The following is a 20,643-nucleotide window of genomic DNA, read 5'->3' on the forward strand; positions in this document are numbered from 1 at the left end:
AAGTAAGCAATTGATTTGGCAAGAGGGAGAGTTGACATTGAATTGATGTGTGAACTGAATGTTTCCCAAGTAGAACACAGACAAATGGTTGCTGATTCCAGTGAACTTCAGATGCAATTTAATAAGTCAAGTTCTGGTTTGATAAATCTGGATTTTGCTTTAAGTAATCTGGGAAAATGAACCCCATTCTGGAATTGTCTCAAGTGGCATTCATGTTGTTTAGGTACCTGGTTCTGCAGCTACAGTCATATTGAAATGCTGAAGTGTTTCAACATTTCATTGGTTGCAGACTGCACAACTTGGAAATGTGTTGAGATCTCTCAAAACCAAACAATTTGCCAACCTGCTTTGTCTCTTTTAGAAAAACTATTTTTCTTTCAGTACCTGCTTTCTTTTCCTTCATTCCATCTCCTCAGCTCCAGTTGTTATTAACTGAAATTTAGTGTGGAGTAGGATTTTTAGTTCCTTTGTGGTGTCACACTATGTATGTATGCTCCAAAAGTTCAAGCAAGATGCTTGCTAATCCTGTAGAGGTTCCTTCTGGAACTCAAGATATACCTTCTAAAATTATAATTATTTCAGCTCTTCTGCTGCTCTTCAGGTTAATTGGGTTATTGTCATTGGTCATGATATTAGAAATCAGGGAACACTGAGGTTCTGGCTGTGCCAGGAAGCTCATAGGAGCTCCACTACTTCCAGTTTCTTGTAGCTAGGATCTGGCCTTTGCAACTGAAGATGAATTGAATCCATAAGATACAGCAGGGAACTACTGTAGCAGACAGATACAAGACAGATTTTATCTGGCATATCTTAATTAGGCTACAGGTAGAATTCTTGTTTAGATCTACTGCTGGTCTAAATGTAACTGAATTCCAGAAACACTATTGACATGGGAATCTGATAACTTACTAGCACTAGCCTGTCCATCCATTATGCTGTGGCACAGATATTCTGTTAGCTATGCAAACAACCTCACATGTAATGACAGCTGTTCCAGTTAAAAAAGGAAGAAGCCTAAAATCTGATTATCCTATACAGTAAGACCTCTTTTCCAACACGCTGGTAGCAAAGGGACTTAAAAGATGTTTCTTGGTTATTCTGGCACCTCTATTCTGGCACCTCTGTGTAGTGCCAGGCAGGTGTAACAGGATTCACATCTGTGATAAGGTGACTCCTGGGCATCTTTTGGTGTGTTTATGCTGTATCTCTTGATTTTCCTGTTCTAGTAGAGATGAATGGAAAGCTGACAGAAGATAAGTCTGAAGACACAGACTGTGATGGGTCATCTTTACCTGAAGATTTTTCAGAGGTGGGATGGCAAGAAGCTGGCAGACATTTGTGTGCTGATTTTGCTTTCTCAGAGGCTCTTTCAATTTATTATTTTCCTTATTGGCATAGAACTTGCGGAAATAACTTTTTACGTGTCTTTTAAATGAAAACATCTTTCTCGGTAGCAGCTGTAAATGGTGTGCAAATGGTGTAAAAATTTGTTTTTTAATTAGTGTATGATTATTCTATCATAAATTAACTATATAAGAGAACAAAGCATAGTTATTTTACATTGTTTCTCATATAAAGCCTAACAGCTTTTTTTTTTTTTTTTCCTCCAAAAAGGGTGATGATAAACTACCTTGTTAATGTTATTTCAGGCATTTAATCTAAAAGATTTCCTTGATTCCTGCTCAAAGAAGGGAAGCAGTCACAATGAATGCTGTGTAGACGTAACTGTCCAAAATGTAAATTTGATATTTCTTTTCCTCCTACTTTTTCCTAGGATATGTTCATTAACTTGAATAACTTCTATATGTGATTTACCCTACATTATTGCATGTCCTGTTTTACATTGGTCACTAGATGCCCAGGTTTTGTCTCATATTTCAAATCAGCAGATCTCTGTCTATCCAGCACATCCTGGCTGTTGCTGCTTTCTGTCTGGTTAGTAGAGCTGAGTGTCAAATCGGGAATCTGGCTCTGTGTCAGTGTGCTGTAGGAGATCCACAAGTAAAATTCTCTGAGTATGGCAGTGGAAACTTGCAAGCTGGCCTAATATGTATAAATGGTTTTGTAGAGTTTTTCTTGGAAGGAGGATCGAAATGGCTTCTTCTCTGCTTAGTCTTCATCGTTTGTTGAGAAAGGCGTATATAGGAGTATCTGTCATTTAGAGGTAAAGCCCTGTTCTGCTCTATATATGAGTGGTGGCTTGACAGGAGGCAGAAGTTTTCACTGTCAAACTTACCTCATAAAGGATTTTTAAGTATTAGAAACAAAAAAAGTCAACTGGAGAAGATTTAGATGGCTCTACTGCTGCTGTGAGTCAGGAATAATTTTAAGAGCTTTTTGGCCTTGTTACAGTAGAGCCTTTTTCCAAGTGCTCAGTGTTCTTGTCCTCTGTTATTTTGGGTTAATGAGATGTCTAAAAGAGGAAAGTCTTTTATTATGTGCTGCTTTGAACTTAGTACCCTTCAGAAACAGTCCATGTAATTATTAATTGTTTAAAATTTACGGTGGATGAATGTTATAACTATGTCCTTTAATGTGTTTTGAAATATTTCTTCCACTAGCCAACACATGTAAATGGCTGTGAAGACTATTGTGAAGTAAAAGCTATGCCAGAAAGGTAAGATTTCTTTTCTAGTGCTGCTTGAAAGCAAACCTGTGAAGTCTGAAACTCTGAAGAGGGTATGTCATAATGAGAGAAAAAACAAACAAACAAAAAACCCCACCCCCAAACCAAAACAAACCCAATAAAATATCTGTGCAATGTCTTGTTGAATTGCTCTCTGTCTATTCTTGTTATTTAAAAGGTTATAATTTGCCTGAAATACTAGTCAGATTTATGTGGGTTACTATGCCCTAGTTTTATTTATTCCTTTGATATGTGGTTATAACAAGTAACTGGACTATGTTTAAATGGCTCCAAATAACTTAATTTTCATTGTACTAACGATTTGGTACTTGCATGTGAAGAAACCATTCAAACAATGCTGTCTTTAGTTTGAATCTTTACAAGCTTCATTAATGTTACTTTTTCTGTTTTTAGAGCACACAAACTAAATTGTATAGTTCCACTGGTCCATCTGTTCCCGTTTCGGTGCTTGGAGCTTATTTTTTTTTAGTTGGAAAACTAAGAATATGCCTGGCCAAACTACTAGCTGACCCTTTGAGCCACCTTGAATTTTTGAAATTCCCAAGATCGTTTTTCTTTGTGAAATAATTTTATTCCTTAGTCTAAGTAAAGCTTCAGTCAAAGTGTATATACTTCTTATGTTTTGATTAAGTTTCTGGGAAGTTTTGGGTTGAGACTTGGCACAAGCAGCAACATTATGACCTAAAATACTTAATACGTTTATCACCATCTTCAACAAAACTAGAAAACTTGCAATTGAAAACAGACATTGTAGTGTATAGGTAGTGAATTATGTGAATGGTACAAATCTGCTATTGGATGTTATTTGACTGCTTAGCCTTTGAAAAGTAATTGTGATGATAGTTATTACTAGATACATGTCTTCCTGGCTCTTTTTCCACTGTTAGCTTTTCCAAATCCCTGCTGGGGATTTAAAAAAGGAAAAAACAGTGGTTTTTTGAGATTATATACACCTTTCTGGTTATTTTTATTAGATTGCAAATAAGTTGGTTATTTCTAGGTGTTCTTTCTTATTTCCATACCTCGTCCTCTTATAGATCTCCTCCACAACCTCCCTTGAGTCAAGCAGATGAGGATGAAATCACGTGGGGAAGTGATGAACTGCCAATTGAATCAGTCAGCCAGGAACGTATAAATAAAGGCAAGAACTTTAACAAATAATCAGTGGAAAACTGAGGATCACATTAAATAGACAAAATGTCAGAAGTGAAATTTAAAATGTCTTGGCTATGTTTTGAGGGTGTAATGACAGGTACAATGGGAAATCTAACAGCTCAGCAACCCACTGGAAAGGATCTTTACAGCTCTGTGTAATAAATGTGTGAGAGTTAATAGGAACAAGTTGCACCTGTAGTTGTAGCAGAGTTGAAAACAGCTGAGACGCTTTCTTCCAGAGTATCTCTCTGACAAAAGCTGTAACAATACAGATGTTTGACTGTGATTAGGTCGATATATTATGTGCTTCACATACCTGCTACTCCATGCTCAAATTAGGCAATATTTTTTCTTTATCTTGACTCTCATTCTTCCACTGCTGCACAATGTGGCAGAGTGGAACATTACTCAATTTGATGCATTTGGCAGAATCTAGTCTTTACTTTTTGAGATAGCATTAGAAATGTCAGTTCCTGAAATTCATATACAGCAGCCTTTTGTCTGCATCCATTAAAAGAAAAAAGGATAATCCATGTAAACCTTTAGACTAAGTCAGTAGATTTAGGACACTTGTAATTGCGATACCAGAGAGACTCTTGGTTTATTAATTTTGGGTCATTAATTTTGTTGTGCTTCAGAGAAACACTGAAGGCCTGATAGAAAGCAAGCTTTATTGGAAAAAAAGATATATTTAACACATCTTACGATTACCACTGGAAAGACATGTTGAGTATAAGTGCTAAAAACAAAGTCACAGGCTGTGATGTTTAAGTGGAGAGTTCTGAATTCATCCCTGTGTGCATTCCTCAATTTTATAGGTTATTGCATGAAGAGCTTACATTTAAAATGTATTTGCAGTTTGTTGCAGAGTATTTATTTGGAAGTTCAGGAAAATACTCCCTTTGGTTCCTGGATTCATCAAAGCTCATTTTGTGTCATACTGGTTTTGTTAGTTAATTTGGTTTTGCCTGTCAAACTGAGAGGATGTCTGTGTATTCTCTCTGGTGTATGGAGGCATTCTAGAGAAAACAGGTAGTACAGTGGTGAACAGCATCACAGAAATCCAACGTTGCACTACAGTTTACATTTCCCTAGTTTTAGCTATTTATTTATTTATATTTATATCAATCAGTCTTGTTCTTCTGCTAGATTTCTCTTTAGTGACAAATGAAGAGATCTCTGCACTCCCTACTGTGAATGTGCTCCCTGGAGGCAAGTACTCAGGAGCCAAATTGAAGTCAGTGATCAGGATGTTGCGTGGATTGCTGGAACAGGGAGTCCCTTCTAAAGAGATTGAAGTGAGTAACTATTTGTCCTTTAAAATCCTTTTTTCTAGTATGAAACAGTTAGAAATAGAATGGCTGGTTCATCACTGCCTTAAATACCACAGCTCTTTAATTTGCAGCTCTAAAGGGATGAAGAGACTTCTTTTGCCAAAGGCTTCTCTACCTTCCCCCCCACTAGCTACTGAGAGATAAGATTAGTTTGAACTGGGAATTCAATTCAAAAGTGTGTATACATCATTCTTACTTGTGGTAAATTACCAAGTGAATATAGGCTGCAAAATCTAGCTTCAGGATGTGAAAACAGCCTTTGCAAAGTCTTAAGTCAACCATGTTACACAATCTCTTTTTTTGGGAGAATGAGATAAAATATTTACTGAATAATAGTTTGGGGTTTTTTTTTTTTATTTTGTTTCATTTTCTTAGCTATGTGAAATTAGATTCTTTCCTGTGACTGAATTATTTTGCATATCCGCATTAGGATTTTTTTTAATCATTCTGTCTGTTAAAGACTTGGTTACATAACTGCTCTTAACACTTGTTACCATTCAGCGCTTTCTAATGCAAGTGTAATTGCTTCTTTACAGAACCTTCAGGAGTTAAAACCTTTGGATCAGTGTTTGATTGGACAAGCAAAGGAGAATAGGAAAAAGAACAGATATAAAAACATACTTCCTTGTAAGTCCTAACTAATCTGAAGTTCACTGTTGATATTTTGTCACCACCTGTATGGTCAGATGAATTGGATCAGAAGTGGGATGGTTTGATTCCCAATCCTAGTTCAGGTGCTGAGTAGGGAAAAAAATAAATCTGCCACTCATTTTCTACACATTTAAAGCAAGCATTTATAAAGCAGTTTAAGATTGGTGAACAATAGACTACTGTAGTAGGTAGAGATGGATATTCACAGATTCTTCAGTTGTTTCAGCAGATCCTGTGTCTTAAATGAGATATACATATAGAGCTAGACAAGATGTTTGCAGTTTTACCCATGTAAAATTGGAAAAACAGACATGTATACTATTGTTGGTAAGTTTCCTGCAACAAAATTCTGTTTGTTAGGTGGGAGATGTGTGGAGGAGAAGTGAGAACTGATAAAGGTTAGTTCTGAGTGAGAAATATTCAACCTCAGTTTCAGAGGTGCTGCAGTTCAAATCGCATATCCTCCCTGTCTGCTGATTAAGATTTCTCCCCTAGCCATCTTTTTCTTTATTCAAAGAGAAGTACTGATTAGTATCCTAAAGCAAGTATTGTAGTGATTTTATTTTTTTTTTTTTTAATAAGATCTGGAAGCATCTGTGGAGATAAGTACTATGTGAGTGTGTAAGGCTCAGCATCTCTATTGTGCGAAGGTCTAATTATGTGCATCCATAACATTGAGGTATTTTTGTTGTGTGGGGATTGCAGATGATACCACTAGAGTACCTCTTGGGATTGAAGGTGGATACATCAATGCCAGCTTCATTCGCATGCCAGTGGGGAATGAAGAGTTCATTTACATTGCATGTCAAGGACCTCTCCCTACTACTGTAGCAGATTTCTGGCAAATGGTTTGGGAGCAAAACTGTACTGTGATTGCCATGATGACTCAGGAGGTTGAAGGAGAAAAGATAAAATGCCAGCGTTACTGGCCAGATGTACTCAATAAAACCACCATGATAAATGATAGACTCCGGCTTGCTCTTGTAAAACTCCAGCAGCTGAAGGGCTTTATCATTAGAGTGCTGGAGCTAGAAGAGATTCAGGTAAGTGAATCTAATTCTGCATGCTGAGAATTTTTTTTCTGAGTGTTGGCTTTTTTTATCCTTATACTTCTGGCTTGCCTGCTTTCAATCATAATGGCTACATCAAGAGGTAACCCAGTGCTTCTCCTCTTTGCCCAGTGATCATTACTGGGCAACTCTTCCTCGTTGCAGCTTGTGCTACTCTGTGACCTTTATAGGAGAAGGCAGTTGGGCCAGGAGATTATTTGATTATGCTAATGAGACTCTAAATTTTGGCTCCCTAGGTGCCTTTGGCCATAGAAAAATATATAGGGATATGAAATTCACTAACAATTCAGTCTGTCTGGTTCATTCCTCTGTGTGATCGGCTCAGTCTGCACAGTGAACCTTATACTATTCAATTACTTGCTAGTTATTTTCAGTTTAGCTCATTGTTACTCTTGTTTTATTGAATTACAGAACACCTTCATTGGGCAAATGCCTCTCTTCTCAGACTGTTTCCTTTGGGAACTTACCTTTTGTCTTTTTATTCTTCCCATGTGTTACATCTTGTTGTTATTGTTGTTTTTAAACCTCAGACAGGTGAAGTACGGCACATTTCCCATCTGAACTTCATCGCCTGGCCTGACCATGACACCCCTTCTCAACCAGATGACCTGCTTACTTTTATCTCCTACATGCGGCACATCCACAAATCAGGACCTATCATAACTCACTGCAGTGCAGGCATTGGACGATCGGGGACCCTTATTTGTATAGACGTTGTTCTAGGGTTAATCAGCAGAGACCTCGATGTGAGTACCCAAGAGGATGGGTTAAGCTGTCCTTTTGACTTGCAGGAAATGTGTTCCATTGGATCTATTTAATTGTTTAAAGAATATGCCATGCTTTTGAGAGTAGCATGCTAGCTATGTCTTAATGTAACATAAATCAGGGTGTAAAACAGCAGTACCTGTGAAATGTTTCTTTGTTGATAATCCTGGGGGGGAATAGCTCTAACATCTGCTGGTTCTTGGGTTAGCTCAGGGAATCTTGTTAAGTGTCCTGTTTGACACCTCAGCAATCCAACATTGTTAGGTGCCACTTGAGATGTTCTACAGTATGTTGCAAGGACATCTCCTACTGTAGCAGACTTCTGGCGTGTGGCTTGGGAACAACGGTGTGTTGCCATGATGTCTTAGGCAATAGAAGGAAAAGTTAAAGCACCTGCCTTACCGGGCTGGATGTACTCAGTGGCACTATCATGTTAAATGGTGTTAGGGCTGAGAGTTGTGGCACTTGGTCAGTCAGAGATCTATGAACTGTTGGAGCGCAGCTAGAAGCCAACCAGAGTATCTGTTTAGGCAACTGAATCAAAAACTCAGTGTACAAACATCTCAGCTGGAGATGAGGGTATGTAAATTAACTTTTCCAGAACAACCAGGGATATGCTTTCTAGGGTGATCCACAGGAGGGTGCTAGCTTCTTTATGTTTATGTCCTTCAGTGGCCTGGTGTAGCAAATCTTTTTGTGAATTTGTAGAGAAGATGAGCCATGTCATGCTTAGCTCAGCGGGGTTTCTAAGCACCACTAAATGTCTAGAACTTTATAGACCTGGAAATGAAAAGTGTTTTCTTAGGTTGGACCAAGGGGCTCTATTTTCTGCACACTCAGCTCCCAGTGAGAGTAAGCAAGAGAGCCTGTGCACAGAGAAAGAAAACAAGAGAAGGAGAGTGTCTGATGTAGGAGGGCCACATCCATATTGCCCAGAGACAGCACATGCTGGTTATCTACCAGACATGCATAGGCTATAGTGAATTGTTATTTGTTTCACTACTAATTGTTTAATGTGCCTAGTTGGATTCCTTGGTTTGATGCTGGGGATGTTTCCTTTATATGTATGTATGTCTTTTTTGAATGTTTAACTTGCCGTTTGTTTTGGTAGTTTGACATCTCAGACCTGGTGCGCACGATGCGTCTGCAGAGAAATGGGATGGTTCAGACAGAGGTGAGTCTGGCTTCCCCGAGTATATGCTAAAGGAAAGACACTGGAATTCTAACTCTGATGTGCCAGGAAACTTTCCGTGATGCACAAAATTATTGTGTTTGTGCCTTCTAATACAATGTTTGTATCGTGAGAATTAAATCACATGCATGCCAGTGAGTAGCAGTACATATTTAAGAGTCAGAAATGCATGCAATTTTTAACATGCTGTGCAGTTTTGATCTGTGTTTTTAAAAAAAAAAAAAAAAAAAGTTGGGAGTTTTCATCTTCAAAAGCATGTGTTATAGAGGAAATCATCTGAGCTTTTTGGCTAAAAAAATGTGTTATAAACTGAAGAGAAGGCCTAACTGTAGCTGCTATGAATCACTGATACTACCAGAGATGTCTTGAAATCTCCTTTGGGGAGATATTCAACCAGAAGTTAAATGAATGTTTTAGGAATAATCTAGATCTAGAGCTAATTAACTTTACCTTAGAGATCGACATCACAAGTTCTTGTTAAAGTCTGCACTTTTTCTTTGAATGTGAAGGAATTGTCAAATCATAGAAAAAAAAAAAAAAAAAAAAACCAAACAAACAACAAAACCAGCAAAAAAACTAAAATCAAACCACAAAACTGTCAGCCCACCTCACACCCTAAAACATGTATTAGCCCCCACACCTGTATCACTGAGATTAAGATAAGAAGTTGCACTGTCATCTGAGTTCTGTATTAGTTGGCATTGATGCAAGACCTTGAAATTCACTTGCTGTCTTCATTTCTACTTATGTAAAGTACTTACTCTGCTTGAGGTGGTTTTGGTGTGAAAGGAGGATAAATGTCCCATATAAAAATATATCTTTAGTGGCAGGGGAGTGCCTGTATTTGTTTGAAGTTGAGGTTGTGTATTTCTCCACTGTGGGTTTTTTGTTTTGTGTTTTTTTTACTTAACTGTAGAAATAGTATTGAAATCAAGTGCTATACACCTGTGAAGTGCAGGTGAGAGTGAATTGCTTGGGTGGTGCAAGCATTTTTCACCTGTTCTGTGATTTCCTTTCCCTTGCAGGATCAGTACATTTTCTGCTATCAAGTTGTCCTTTACGTCCTGAATCATCTCCAACATGAAGAACAACAGAGAGGCAAATAAAATACTGAAGCAGAAGTGCTTTTAAAATAAGGAAGCAAGGAGGTCTAGAGGCTCTCATGTTTTCTTTATTCTGCCAATAATTTTCCAGTCCCTTTCTTCAGTTGCTGTCAAATGTCTTTTCTATAAAGTCTCTCTGTCATTCCAAATAAGATATATAGTTATAAGGAAAAGGGATAGCTCATACAATACCACTAATGTCTTCAGCCCCATGGACACATATGTGAGATTTTTGTATAACAGTAAATAATATTTAATAAAGCTGCATTTTTTGCAGCTTCCTTAATATGTGATAAAATACTGAAATAAAAATATTTTAATTTAAAAAAATAAAGAAGAAGAAAAAAGTAATCTTATAATACTTCCTGCAGTTCTGCAACTGTTTGGGGGTATTTGTTTCTTATGGGTGGGGGAGTGGGAGGGATGAAGCAGTATTTTCATCCTGGCAAACTTTATTACAAAGCCGTTTTACTCGTCTCTTTTAAAAGCTTGTTTATGGCACAGAATTTTTGCCCTTTTAGTACAGTTACAGCTATTTTATAGAGGGTATCTTGAAATCAACATTTAAGCTTTAAGAGATGCCTGTTAGCATAAGGATAGTAGTGAATGTTTACTGTAAGTATCACAGTTAATAATGTTTACTTCATAGAGTTTCATGTACATATTTATATACTTTTACAAAAAAAGCTGAATTATCAGGTGTCTAACCTTATAACTGATTAGGCATCTCCACTCTGTAAATAAAAAATACACCTAAAGTACACTGATCAGTGGATCTGGGTATTTTTTTGTCCTTGTGACTGATTTTTCTTCGCCTTACATGGCATCCTTCATTGTGGTTGCTGCACTTAAGAAATTTGCAACGAAAGGGCTGTGCACATTTTAAATTTTCACTGTCCTTCTGTTCTTTAGTGTCCATTTGAAAAAACCTGCAGAACTGTGGGTTTCTTTCTGGAGAGTTTCCACACTATGGTGATAGGAAGAGGATATTTTCCTTCCCTCCTTGTTTTTCAGCATACCTGGGCATCGAGACCCGTATCACATTTTTGTGTGTGTGTTTGCACTTGGATGCTATGGCAGTGATCTGGCAAAAATGTAATCTACTCTGCTTAAAGTAACCAGGTTTGAGGGGGGAGGCAGGATATCGGGTTCTAAGTAACTCAGTGTTTTGGTGATATTGTAAACATTCAAAACTGTTCTGAAAGGAAATCTTCGTTTTATACTGTATGGGAACCTTGGATGATGAATAACTGCCATCAGCCAGCACAGGGGACCATTCGAGGGTTTGAGTAGTATTCCTGTCCCAGCAGTCCTTACTAGAACTGAAGCTTGTGACTTGTGCTGTCAGGAAGGGTATAAGAGTACTAATTTGAAAGCATTCTTCATTGCAATGGCAGAAATAAGTTCAGAGGCCTGTGATTATCCAAGGTTTTCACTCTTCAAAATAGTAGCCCATAGTATTCTGGTGTCCCAGAACTGAAACAGTCACTGTCTTGCTTGTTTAATGGTATTCTAGCTAGCAGTAGCATGACTTAAAAAAGGAAAAGAGCCTTTTTCACTTGTCACAGTAATACTATGATTTTTATTCCTTCTAGTATACCAGCACAGTTGAAAAATTGTGCCTTTTTCAGAGCAGTGTAGTTTGAGGAAGGAAAATTAATTCTGTGTAGATAGAAGCAGAAGCAAATTGACTAGCCGTGTTGACAGTACACCCAATATGAAAGAGCTTTAAAGTGAAGACAGAAGATTTTCAGGACTACGGTTGTCAACATGCAAAGTAAGTAAACGCAGCTAGTTGATATACTGCTGCTACTGTTTTAACATGAATAGTGAGTTCAGAGGATTTTAGTATGTCTGGGTTTTAGAAACAAAAAAATGGTTATGGTAACTGGACAGTATGGTTAAGGCAGTTGAATTCTTTTCTTAGATGTTTTCAGATACGTGCCAAACAATGTAGAAACAGGAACTGATTTTTGTATAGTATGCTACATGAAGCCCGCTTTGGTATGACACAAACAATTTGCATCAGATTACAGCTTATGGGAAACACAAATCAGTACAAGATTCCAGGATTTGCTGCTTGTCCTCACAAATATGAAGATCTATGGTATGGCATGTTATACCCAATTTCCTTTTAATGATGGGCACATAGAAAAGCAGAGGATAATTAACTTGACCTAACCTCCCCATCCTCAGAAAAAGGAAACCCCCCTCTAGACAGTCTTTTCCGTTTCTCAGATGATTACCCTTGGAAGGTGAGCACATGATTAGCAGGGTGAATAGACAGGTCTGTTCACTAATGTTTAGGTATTATATTGCACCACAACCCCTGAAGTCTAGCTGGGAAACCCAGCTATCCCTAGTCACTTATTAACTATTTTAACTCTTTTTAAGAAACTGGGGATCTTGTGGAGCAAAGCATCCTTGTCTGAACAAAAAAGGATAAATGTGGACCTTCTACATCTGCCTTCAATCTGTTTGATCCAGCTCTTTCCACCTGAAATCATCCTCCTAGTACCATCAGTATGTAGCTGAAAACAAGGTCATGCAGGAATAATGTGGAGTTCCTACACTGAAGTTTTCTTGGCCAAATTCCTGATTACCATGACTTTATGATAAAACAGATGTGCCCCAATGGGAAGCATTCAGGTGTTCCTAAGAAGTCATGCATGTATGGTGAAAGGGTGGCATTGGCCTCTTTTGAGAAGTGGTCTGAATTTCTTTGGGTTTCTGTCTCAACCTTGAGGAATTGCATATCTAATAAAGATGGAGTTCTCCCTAATCTAATAGTTGTTGAGGACACTGGGAGGGTGTCTGTTTTCCGCTAAGCAGGTGGAACTTGCCATCTGTGATACTTGACATGGTCAGTTTGGTTGAAGCAGACCCCACAGCTCAAAACTTATTACAGGAAAATGAACATGCTTACACAGTATGATTGCTTAAGCTTGGTTTTTATGGGGAACCTGGTTGGAAATATGCACCAATACTCATCTTTTTCTCCACAGGATTAGGCTACCTAAAATCTTTATGCCCTCTTTGAAGAAATGAGAAGAAAAATGACTGAGAAGCTAGTTCCTTGAATGGAAAAAATGCTGTGTGCTTTCTTAGTATGCTGAGAAATGCTGAGAAGTATGCTTAGTATGCTGAGAAGTATGCTGTGTGCTTTCTTAGTATGCTGTGTGCTTTCTCAGTGTGCTTTCTTAGTATGCTAGTACTTTTCAGGGGGGAAAAATCTTGAGTGGCTTTTTCTTTTTTTTTCTTTTTTTTTTTTTTTTTTTTTTTAAATTGTGATGTCTTGCTGAGTAAGCAACCAGGACATGCTCCAGCTGAAAGGGATTTTCCTTTTTATATGTATCCGATTTTCAGCAGGAAGTTTACCAGACTAAGAAAAAAACCTGATATATAATCCATTATGTTTCTAATTAAAGAACTGTTGTGTGTGTTAACCCAAGAGAGACAGGATCCTTTTTTTCTTCCAACTAGAATTACCTGACAGAAGCATAGACACTTTGCTACATAAGCAGCCCTGTGCCATTAGTAGTTTATCATACCTTTGTTTTTCTTGCTGGTCTTTGCCTATGCAAGAGAAGGGCAACAGCCTACAAAGGAGGAATTCCAGTTGCTCCTTGGAGACTATTTTGAGAGCTCATTACTGTTGCTCCTTGAATGCTTCTAAGCAGCCTCTTCCTTTACAACCTACGTCCTTCTAAAACTAGCTATCTAGGGAAAATAAGTACTTAAGAATGACTGAAAAGTTTGCTGTGTGTAGGGAATGCTTTCCTTTATCACGTGTCCAGTGTTTTGCAGGAGGGTCCTGAAAGGTGGTAGGAAAAGATTTGAATATCTCCTTTAAGTAAGTGGAAGCAGGCTCATAACCAGGGTATAGGCCTGTATTTCTGTTAAAGCACTTGTACATCATCCTCTGATGGTGCAAATCCAAATAGAGGCCCATTTTCTTGGGTCTTCAGGTGATTCTGTAGCTGTAAAAAGTCTTCTGTCTGTATGATGAGGTGGGACTTAGGAGGACAATGAAAGATGACATGGGAGAAATCTTGGGAGCTGGACAACTCTTTCTGTGAGGTGAACTACATCGTAGTGAAGGTGTCCTGTAGTGACTCTGCATGTGTGGCAGAAGCCAGTGTAATACCCACCCCTGCAACCTCTTAAATGACGGCACAAGATAATAGTTGGGCCAGGATAAGTAGTGCGTATGATTAACAGAGTAGAAGAAAATTTTAATCTAAGCTTTGAAGGTTCAAAAACGGCTGACTTGCAGGTGGTAAAATGCTTACAAAGTGCTTCTGACTTCCTCCATGTTAAAAAAGACAAAAAAACTCCTCTTCCACTGGTAAACCAAAGGAGCTTGGCCCCTCATGTATGCTAGCAACTTCCTAGTTCATGTCTTCTCAGTATTTCTCACATAAGTGAACCTGCTTTTAATACACGTGATGTCTGTGATGTGTTTTCTACAGTATGCAGGGGTACAGAAACCTATAAGCTAAGGGCCAAATTTTGTTAATGGAGAGGAAGGCACTTTGCTAACATTCAAGAATGTGAGCCATCATCAGGACGCAAGTTTGAATTTATGACATCCACTGATACTCAAGTCAGAACAAAGCTAGGGGCAAACATCAAGTGGTTTGTGGCTGTTAGCACGGCCGAAATGGAGAATCTGTTCTGTGCTGCCTTCCTAGTGCAATTGATCTTGGCCAACTGAAGGGTAAAATCAGGGAAATGTTACTCATCGTTTAAGCAGCTTTGAGAGGACAGCGTAGCAAGGGCTCTGAATATTAAAGGCACAGAGAGTTCTGTGGGCTTTCTGTGGTATATTACTTCATTTTACCTGTGATACAAGTGTGTCCAATGTAATCCAGCAGTTATTTTCACATAAAGTGTGAAAAAAGCATATGTATCTGTTGACTGAAGGGGAGAAGAAATGCACTAAAGAAAAAAAAGTATAGTAGCGAAACAGAAATGCTTGATGCACAGCTGTATACAATACATCTCCATTGCTTAAAATTTAGACTTTTTGTCTAGAAGTTGAAATAGCAAATCAATGCATTCCCCCCTGTAATGTTTCAAAATCAAACTTGATACAAGGCAAAAGAAAGCAAATAAACCCAGCAACAATGAAAAGAGGTCTGCATTTGTCTGAAGGTAAGTCAAAGATGATGTCAGATATAAGGGTCTGTAGAAAAAACTGCACCTTTTGATTCATGGATGATCTCCTAGAAGCATATTCAGGTCCTCTTTAAGAATCTCAGAGCAGAAGTGGTGTAGAGCTCAAACAGGGCCTGGCACCTTGTCATCAACAGCAGCAGAGCAGGTAAGTGGCTTAGAAATCCTGGTTGAGCTCATGAGAGGAAGGTGGTGGGGCTGAGTCTTGGAAACAGGTTATTTCATTTGGGGGAATGTGATTCCTCTTTCAGCAACAGAACAGTGCTCACTACCTTCAGCCAGCTCTCTTCGTAAGGAGAAAACCTCTTCTCCCTCTTCTATAGGAGTTACCTCCCTCTTCTAAGGAGTTCTAAGTTCCCTCTTCTAAGGAGTTCCTCCCTCTTCTAAGGAGTTACCTCTTCTCCCAGGTAACAAGTGATAGGACAAGAGCAAATGGTCTCAAGTTGCACCAGGGGAGGTTTAGACTGGATATTAGGAAATTTTTCTTCACTGAAAAGGTTATCAAGCATTGGAACAGGCTGCCCAGGGAAGTGGTTGAGTCACCATCCCTGGAGGTATTTAAAGGATGTTTGGATGAGGTGCTTAGGGACATAGTATAGTGGTGGTCTTGGTAGTGTTAGGTTTATGGTTGGACTCGATGATCTTAAAGGTCTTTTCCAACCTATACGATTCTGGGAAAAACAGCTGCACGCTGTGATGGCATTGCTATTTTCCGTGGTGAGGGAGTGACTCACCTTGAAGTCTGGGGTGGGGGTAAGGAACAGTGCTGCTTTGTTTAAAAAAAAAAAAAAAAAAAAGGGCAGAACACCTTCTGCAGCTGGCATTCAGACTTGAATTTGAACTTTGAACAATCACTTGTGCTTTATTTCTACTGATTTGTGGCGGCCAGCCAAGTGGGCTCTGTGGGGAGCTTTGTTTCTTAATGAGATGTTAGGGAAAGGGTGGTTGGTTTTGTTTTAGTGAAGTGCTGGAAAGATCTTGCTTGCTAAGAGAATGTGATCTGAAGGATAAATCATTGGGCTGGGAGCAGATATAATTGCTAATTTCCTCAAGTGGGTCCTAGGAAATGGATTTTGTCTTCTTTGTTGTACTGTGGTGACCTCTATAATCAATTTTTTTCTCTTGTAGGGCTCTGACTGCTACTTCAGTATAATAGCCAGATTCCCAAACAAAGTGTTATCTCTAAACAAGTTAACTTGGTCACAGAAGCAGCCTGGTATTCAGTAACAAGGAGCTTTGTATGGACTAATTTGGCTTCTCAGCTCTCTTTAAAGCCAGATTGGATATTTTCACACTGTCCTCAAGAACAGATACACTGGTATGTCCCATTAAAAAAAATGGCTTGTCCTACAGCTGTCTCTTCATATCTATTCATAATTCCTTTGAATCATATATATTTTTATATACACTTTTTATTTCTTTGGGAGGAAGTACGTGTTCAGCACCACATTTTTCTATTGCTGAGTTTTCCTCCACAGACTATAAACCATTTTTATTGTTCTTCATAAAAGTTCAGATGAATGCTTTGCTGTGGAAAATATGGTAGCATGCCAATTTTTCAGCCTTCCCTTCCTAAAGAAGTTGCTGTATAAGTCCATTGTGTTATCTCTCACATCTCCAACATCAGTAATGTTTTTGGTATTGTCAGTCAGAATTACAGGGATTGTTAAATCTCCTTGGGGAAGGTTGGGACAGAAATTGTAGCTAATTTGTGTAGGCCATCACTGGTAGCCCATTGAAAGTTAAGCATGAAAACCATCTTAGAAAGTGTTTTCTCCTTTTAGCATTAAGATAATTGAAAAAGTTTCAGTGTTACCTCAGACCACTCATTACTGATTTTCCATGTTTTGATGTATTTTGTTCAAATAAATTCAAGTGCCTTTCAGAGCCAATTTTGCACCTTGGCAAAATGTGTATGGAGTCCAGCTATGCTAGGGTTGTTTTACGGTGACTGTCAATCTGAGTTTCACTGCTTGTTTCATCTTCCTCAGACAGCAATGCTGCCCATTCCCCTTGAACTCTGTTGGTCTTTTGAAGCACTTGACAAAGTCCAGTAGTTTCACTTCACTTTTCACATCACATGTATGTTAATTGCTTGTACACCTGACAAACCATGCATAAAAGAATCATATGAGACTCCCATACTTGAATTGTCTATGCAGTAGTACTGTAGACAGCAAATACGCTTTGGATGTCATCTCTCTGTGCCATGGGGCAAACTGAGAACTGGTTAAAGAAAATCTGTCGGAGTGCTGGCACTGGAAAGTGAAGTCCCTTGCCCCTCATGGTAACAGGTACAGTGTCTGTGCAAACCCCATGTGGATAACTCAGTCTGTCAGAAGTGTGGCTTGCTGGGATCCACCTTTCACAGCAGTAGAATATCACTGCGTGTTGTGCAGGTGTGTTGCGACATGACCATCTATCATCTCAGCATCACACAGAGAACTGGCGGACTCTCAGCACGTGCTTCTAAATATATTCCATGTCTCTGACTAATACTGCAATCCCAAATGCAGGTGTTAGTCATGTGCCCAGAAGACATTCTCACTCCTCTTCGTCCTATCCTATTTCTTTTCTTATCTCCTTTTGCTACAACTCTTCATTCCAACTCCTAGAACATTGTTTGTGCGTTTGATAATGGGTAAATCCCACAGAGTGCTGAGATAAGCCTTTGCTCCAGCCACTGCTTTTTCCAAAAGTGGAAGGTTATTTTGCAAACAGCAAAATGTGGTCTGAATGTATGGTTAATAACGTGCCTTAGTATATAGATTTAGTTAAAGAAGGTATGCAAAGGACTTCAGAAAGTATACAAAGGAGTTCTGGGGTTCTGCTTTCCTGTTTCCCCAGTAGTGCATCTGTCTGTGATGATAGCTGCAGCTCTGCCTTCAGCTGTGCATGCTGTAGTTGTCATTGCAAGGAGCAGATCATTGATGAAGAGCAGTCAACACTTCAAGTTATTGTTCTTGCCTTGAAATCTTGACAGAGGTGGAATTCAAAGCTTCAGTAAAGGAGCCTAATTTTGGTTCCACCTCTAACAGTGTTGAGCATTCAGGCCAAGCTCACCGAAATTAGAGCCGACTGCATTGAGCATTCTGCATATAACAATTCTCTGTCTCCTTGAGGTGGGTAAGCCAACTTCGATGTGCTGAGCAAGCCTGCAGGAGTCTTTTGGAAGCTGGACAGGGTTAGAGGATAAAGCAAAAGAGTACTTGGCTATGCAGTGTAGAATGGGATCACTTTCTTCATAGCTACTTTGACACTTGTCAAGCAAATACATTTCTCATGTCAAACAGTTGTGCGTTTAAAAATATGTTAATTTAAAAACACCCCTTGAGTGCTCAAGAGTTGGGAGTGCAGCAGAACTGTAGCGACTGTATCTTGCATCTTCTTGTATGTCCTGTATGTTGCCTTTTGTGGGATAGAGAAGGAAGACTGCCCCTAGGGTATGGCCATCACAGGACCATCTGAAGCCAGACCTTTCAAGCCTATTTGAGCTGGCCCCAGAGAGCGCAGGCGGCTGATTGCCTGTCACCTTGTTTGTCTCATTATAATTCACCCTTGCTCTGATGCCACGCAGGCTACTGGTATGTTCAAAATGGGGACTGTCATCCTGGCACAAATAGTCTGGTTTTCTGTGCTGTCTGTCTGTCTGCTGTCATTCTGTTGCTTCTTAATATATAAATTGTGGGTTTCTTGAGGTCGAATCTGTCTTTAGGTTCTGGCATTGTTCGATGTAATCTTACTATGCAGCAAGGCTTTTTTTTAGCAGTTAGTTCTCTAACAATGAATAATAATGTCTCAAAGACCAGTGACCTCTGACTTGATAATTAAAATAACTGGTCTGGGTCTCCTTGATGTATCCATGAGAAAAATCTTCATTTACAATAAATGAAATGATTGTCAAGTCTATTTATCTCAGTATCTTTAACAAGTGCTGAATGCTCTGAAGCAGCTGTAACACTGCCTGGTAGCTCTTAAAGCTGGCTGTTGGTATAATGACACAAAAGCACATTCCCATTTCTACTGTGGAAAAGGTTATCATGCTGATGCTACAGATAATAGGGGAGTGAGTGGTTATCAGGAGGCATTTCCTCAATGGTAGTATTCCTAGAGCACTGCAAATCTTTCCATAAGTACAATTCGATCATGTTACCCAGTGCACTACTGGAAACAATTCCCAAAGCACAGCTACCTGCTTTGCTTAGCTTTTCTCAGTGAATCATAAGGCATTAGCAAGCAAGGTTAGATTTATGCAGCAGCTATGCGAGCCAAGCATACAGTTAAACAAGCAAGGCTGTCTATTCGTATGATAATTATTCTGCATTCATCCCTTTTCTATAACCTGCTTTTTCAGGCACAGCTGCTTTTTCTTCTCAGCAGACCCCAAATTTTTGTTTGTTTGTTTAGAATCCCTGGATCACTGTAAGCATTCAGCAATTCTCGTGTGCTGTGATAAGTCCTTACCGTGACTGGTTTGTGCTCCCAGCAGCCCAGGCTACTTGCCCTGGGCCTTCTGGTCCATGAACTTTGGATATAAGCTGTTTGTCTAGTGATACATAGCACTGGCATGGTGATAGTTGCTTTAGACATAACCATTATCTTAGGGCAGGATTAAACAGAAACATTTGCCTGAGTGGGATTTGTGTGTCTAGCCACATGGATGTACTAGTAGGAATGTTTGCCTTGTTTACCTTAAGAACATTTACCTTCTTAGCCCCAAAATCACCTTTCTCTTTCTATTATTAAGGTTCTCTTGTGATAGAGACATTATTTTTGTCTCTTGTGTGACCAGTGACTTGATGGTTTACAGCACATAAGGATAATGCAATTTTGAGAACAATTTTCTGTTGTTTTTTCTGGATTCAGGCATGGTACAGAGGCTCCTAGAGATACAATAACCACATTCTGCACTCCAAGGTTATGGAACTGGGCAGAAAACAAGTACAAACAAAGGAAGCACGTAGGTACCTTATCATTCAAGATCTCCTGGCTCCCCTAGCACAATTTATTGTGCAGTCTTGCTATGTCATGTTGTCCAGTTGTCTCGTTCACTTAATTTGTTGAGATTTGCCAGTCTTATTGGTACTAGGCAAAACCACAAATCAGCACCTGACCTGAGAAATTTATCATCTTATGTGTGCAGAGAGATGGATTATATTACATTCCAGTCAGTTTCTTTTTGTAAAAATTCACTTTCAGGCCCAAAAGAGCTGTGGTGTGAAAGCACAGCTGAAAGGCTAGAATGGAAAGAAATGGGGTTTATAAATGGCATTTTAAAAGCAGTAGAATGTCCCCCTTCCTATGGACCATAAAATTGCCTCACTGGCTGTGTATGAATTGGCTCCTCCAGGATGGGGACCCAAGAGAGAAATGTGCAAAGCAGTTGTAATTGTAACAAAGTCCTTATGAAGGGTCTGGTCAAAGAGTAATATTTATTTTGAAAGTTTCCATCTAGCTCTTCCCTTAGGCTTTCAAGCAGCTTTTGTGATGAGTGGGTGTTGTGTGAGAAGGCTTCAGGCAGTTGGGATTTTTGGTACTCGTGTGCCTG

At 39.0% G+C, this 20,643-nt stretch overlaps 1 protein-coding gene across 6 annotated transcripts in view; it reads left to right on the plus strand.

The window, feature by feature from the left end:
- Positions 1-10,680, plus strand: part of PTPN13 (protein tyrosine phosphatase non-receptor type 13) — a 129,882-nt gene extending 119,202 nt beyond the window's left edge. For 5 of the 6 annotated variants that reach the window (XM_075500853.1, XM_075500854.1, XM_075500857.1 and 2 more), the window contains 9 exons: positions 1,227-1,309; positions 2,562-2,617; positions 3,685-3,788; positions 4,952-5,100; positions 5,673-5,763; positions 6,493-6,830; positions 7,388-7,603; positions 8,734-8,796; positions 9,840-10,680. In XM_075500853.1, coding sequence (XP_075356968.1) covers positions 1,227-1,309; positions 2,562-2,617; positions 3,685-3,788; positions 4,952-5,100; positions 5,673-5,763; positions 6,493-6,830; positions 7,388-7,603; positions 8,734-8,796; positions 9,840-9,920 — 1,181 coding nt within the window. In that variant the 3' untranslated portion in view covers positions 9,921-10,680. The remainder of the gene's footprint in view (positions 1-1,226; positions 1,310-2,561; positions 2,618-3,684; positions 3,789-4,951; positions 5,101-5,672; positions 5,764-6,492; positions 6,831-7,387; positions 7,604-8,733; positions 8,797-9,839) is intronic. The other variant, XM_075500856.1, reaches the window with a different exon arrangement.
- Positions 10,681-20,643: the final 9,963 nt, after the last annotated feature.

Source organism: Mycteria americana, chromosome 4 (genome assembly GCF_035582795.1).
Source record: "Mycteria americana isolate JAX WOST 10 ecotype Jacksonville Zoo and Gardens chromosome 4, USCA_MyAme_1.0, whole genome shotgun sequence".
In the NCBI taxonomy this organism is placed as follows: domain Eukaryota; kingdom Metazoa; phylum Chordata; class Aves; order Ciconiiformes; family Ciconiidae; genus Mycteria; species Mycteria americana.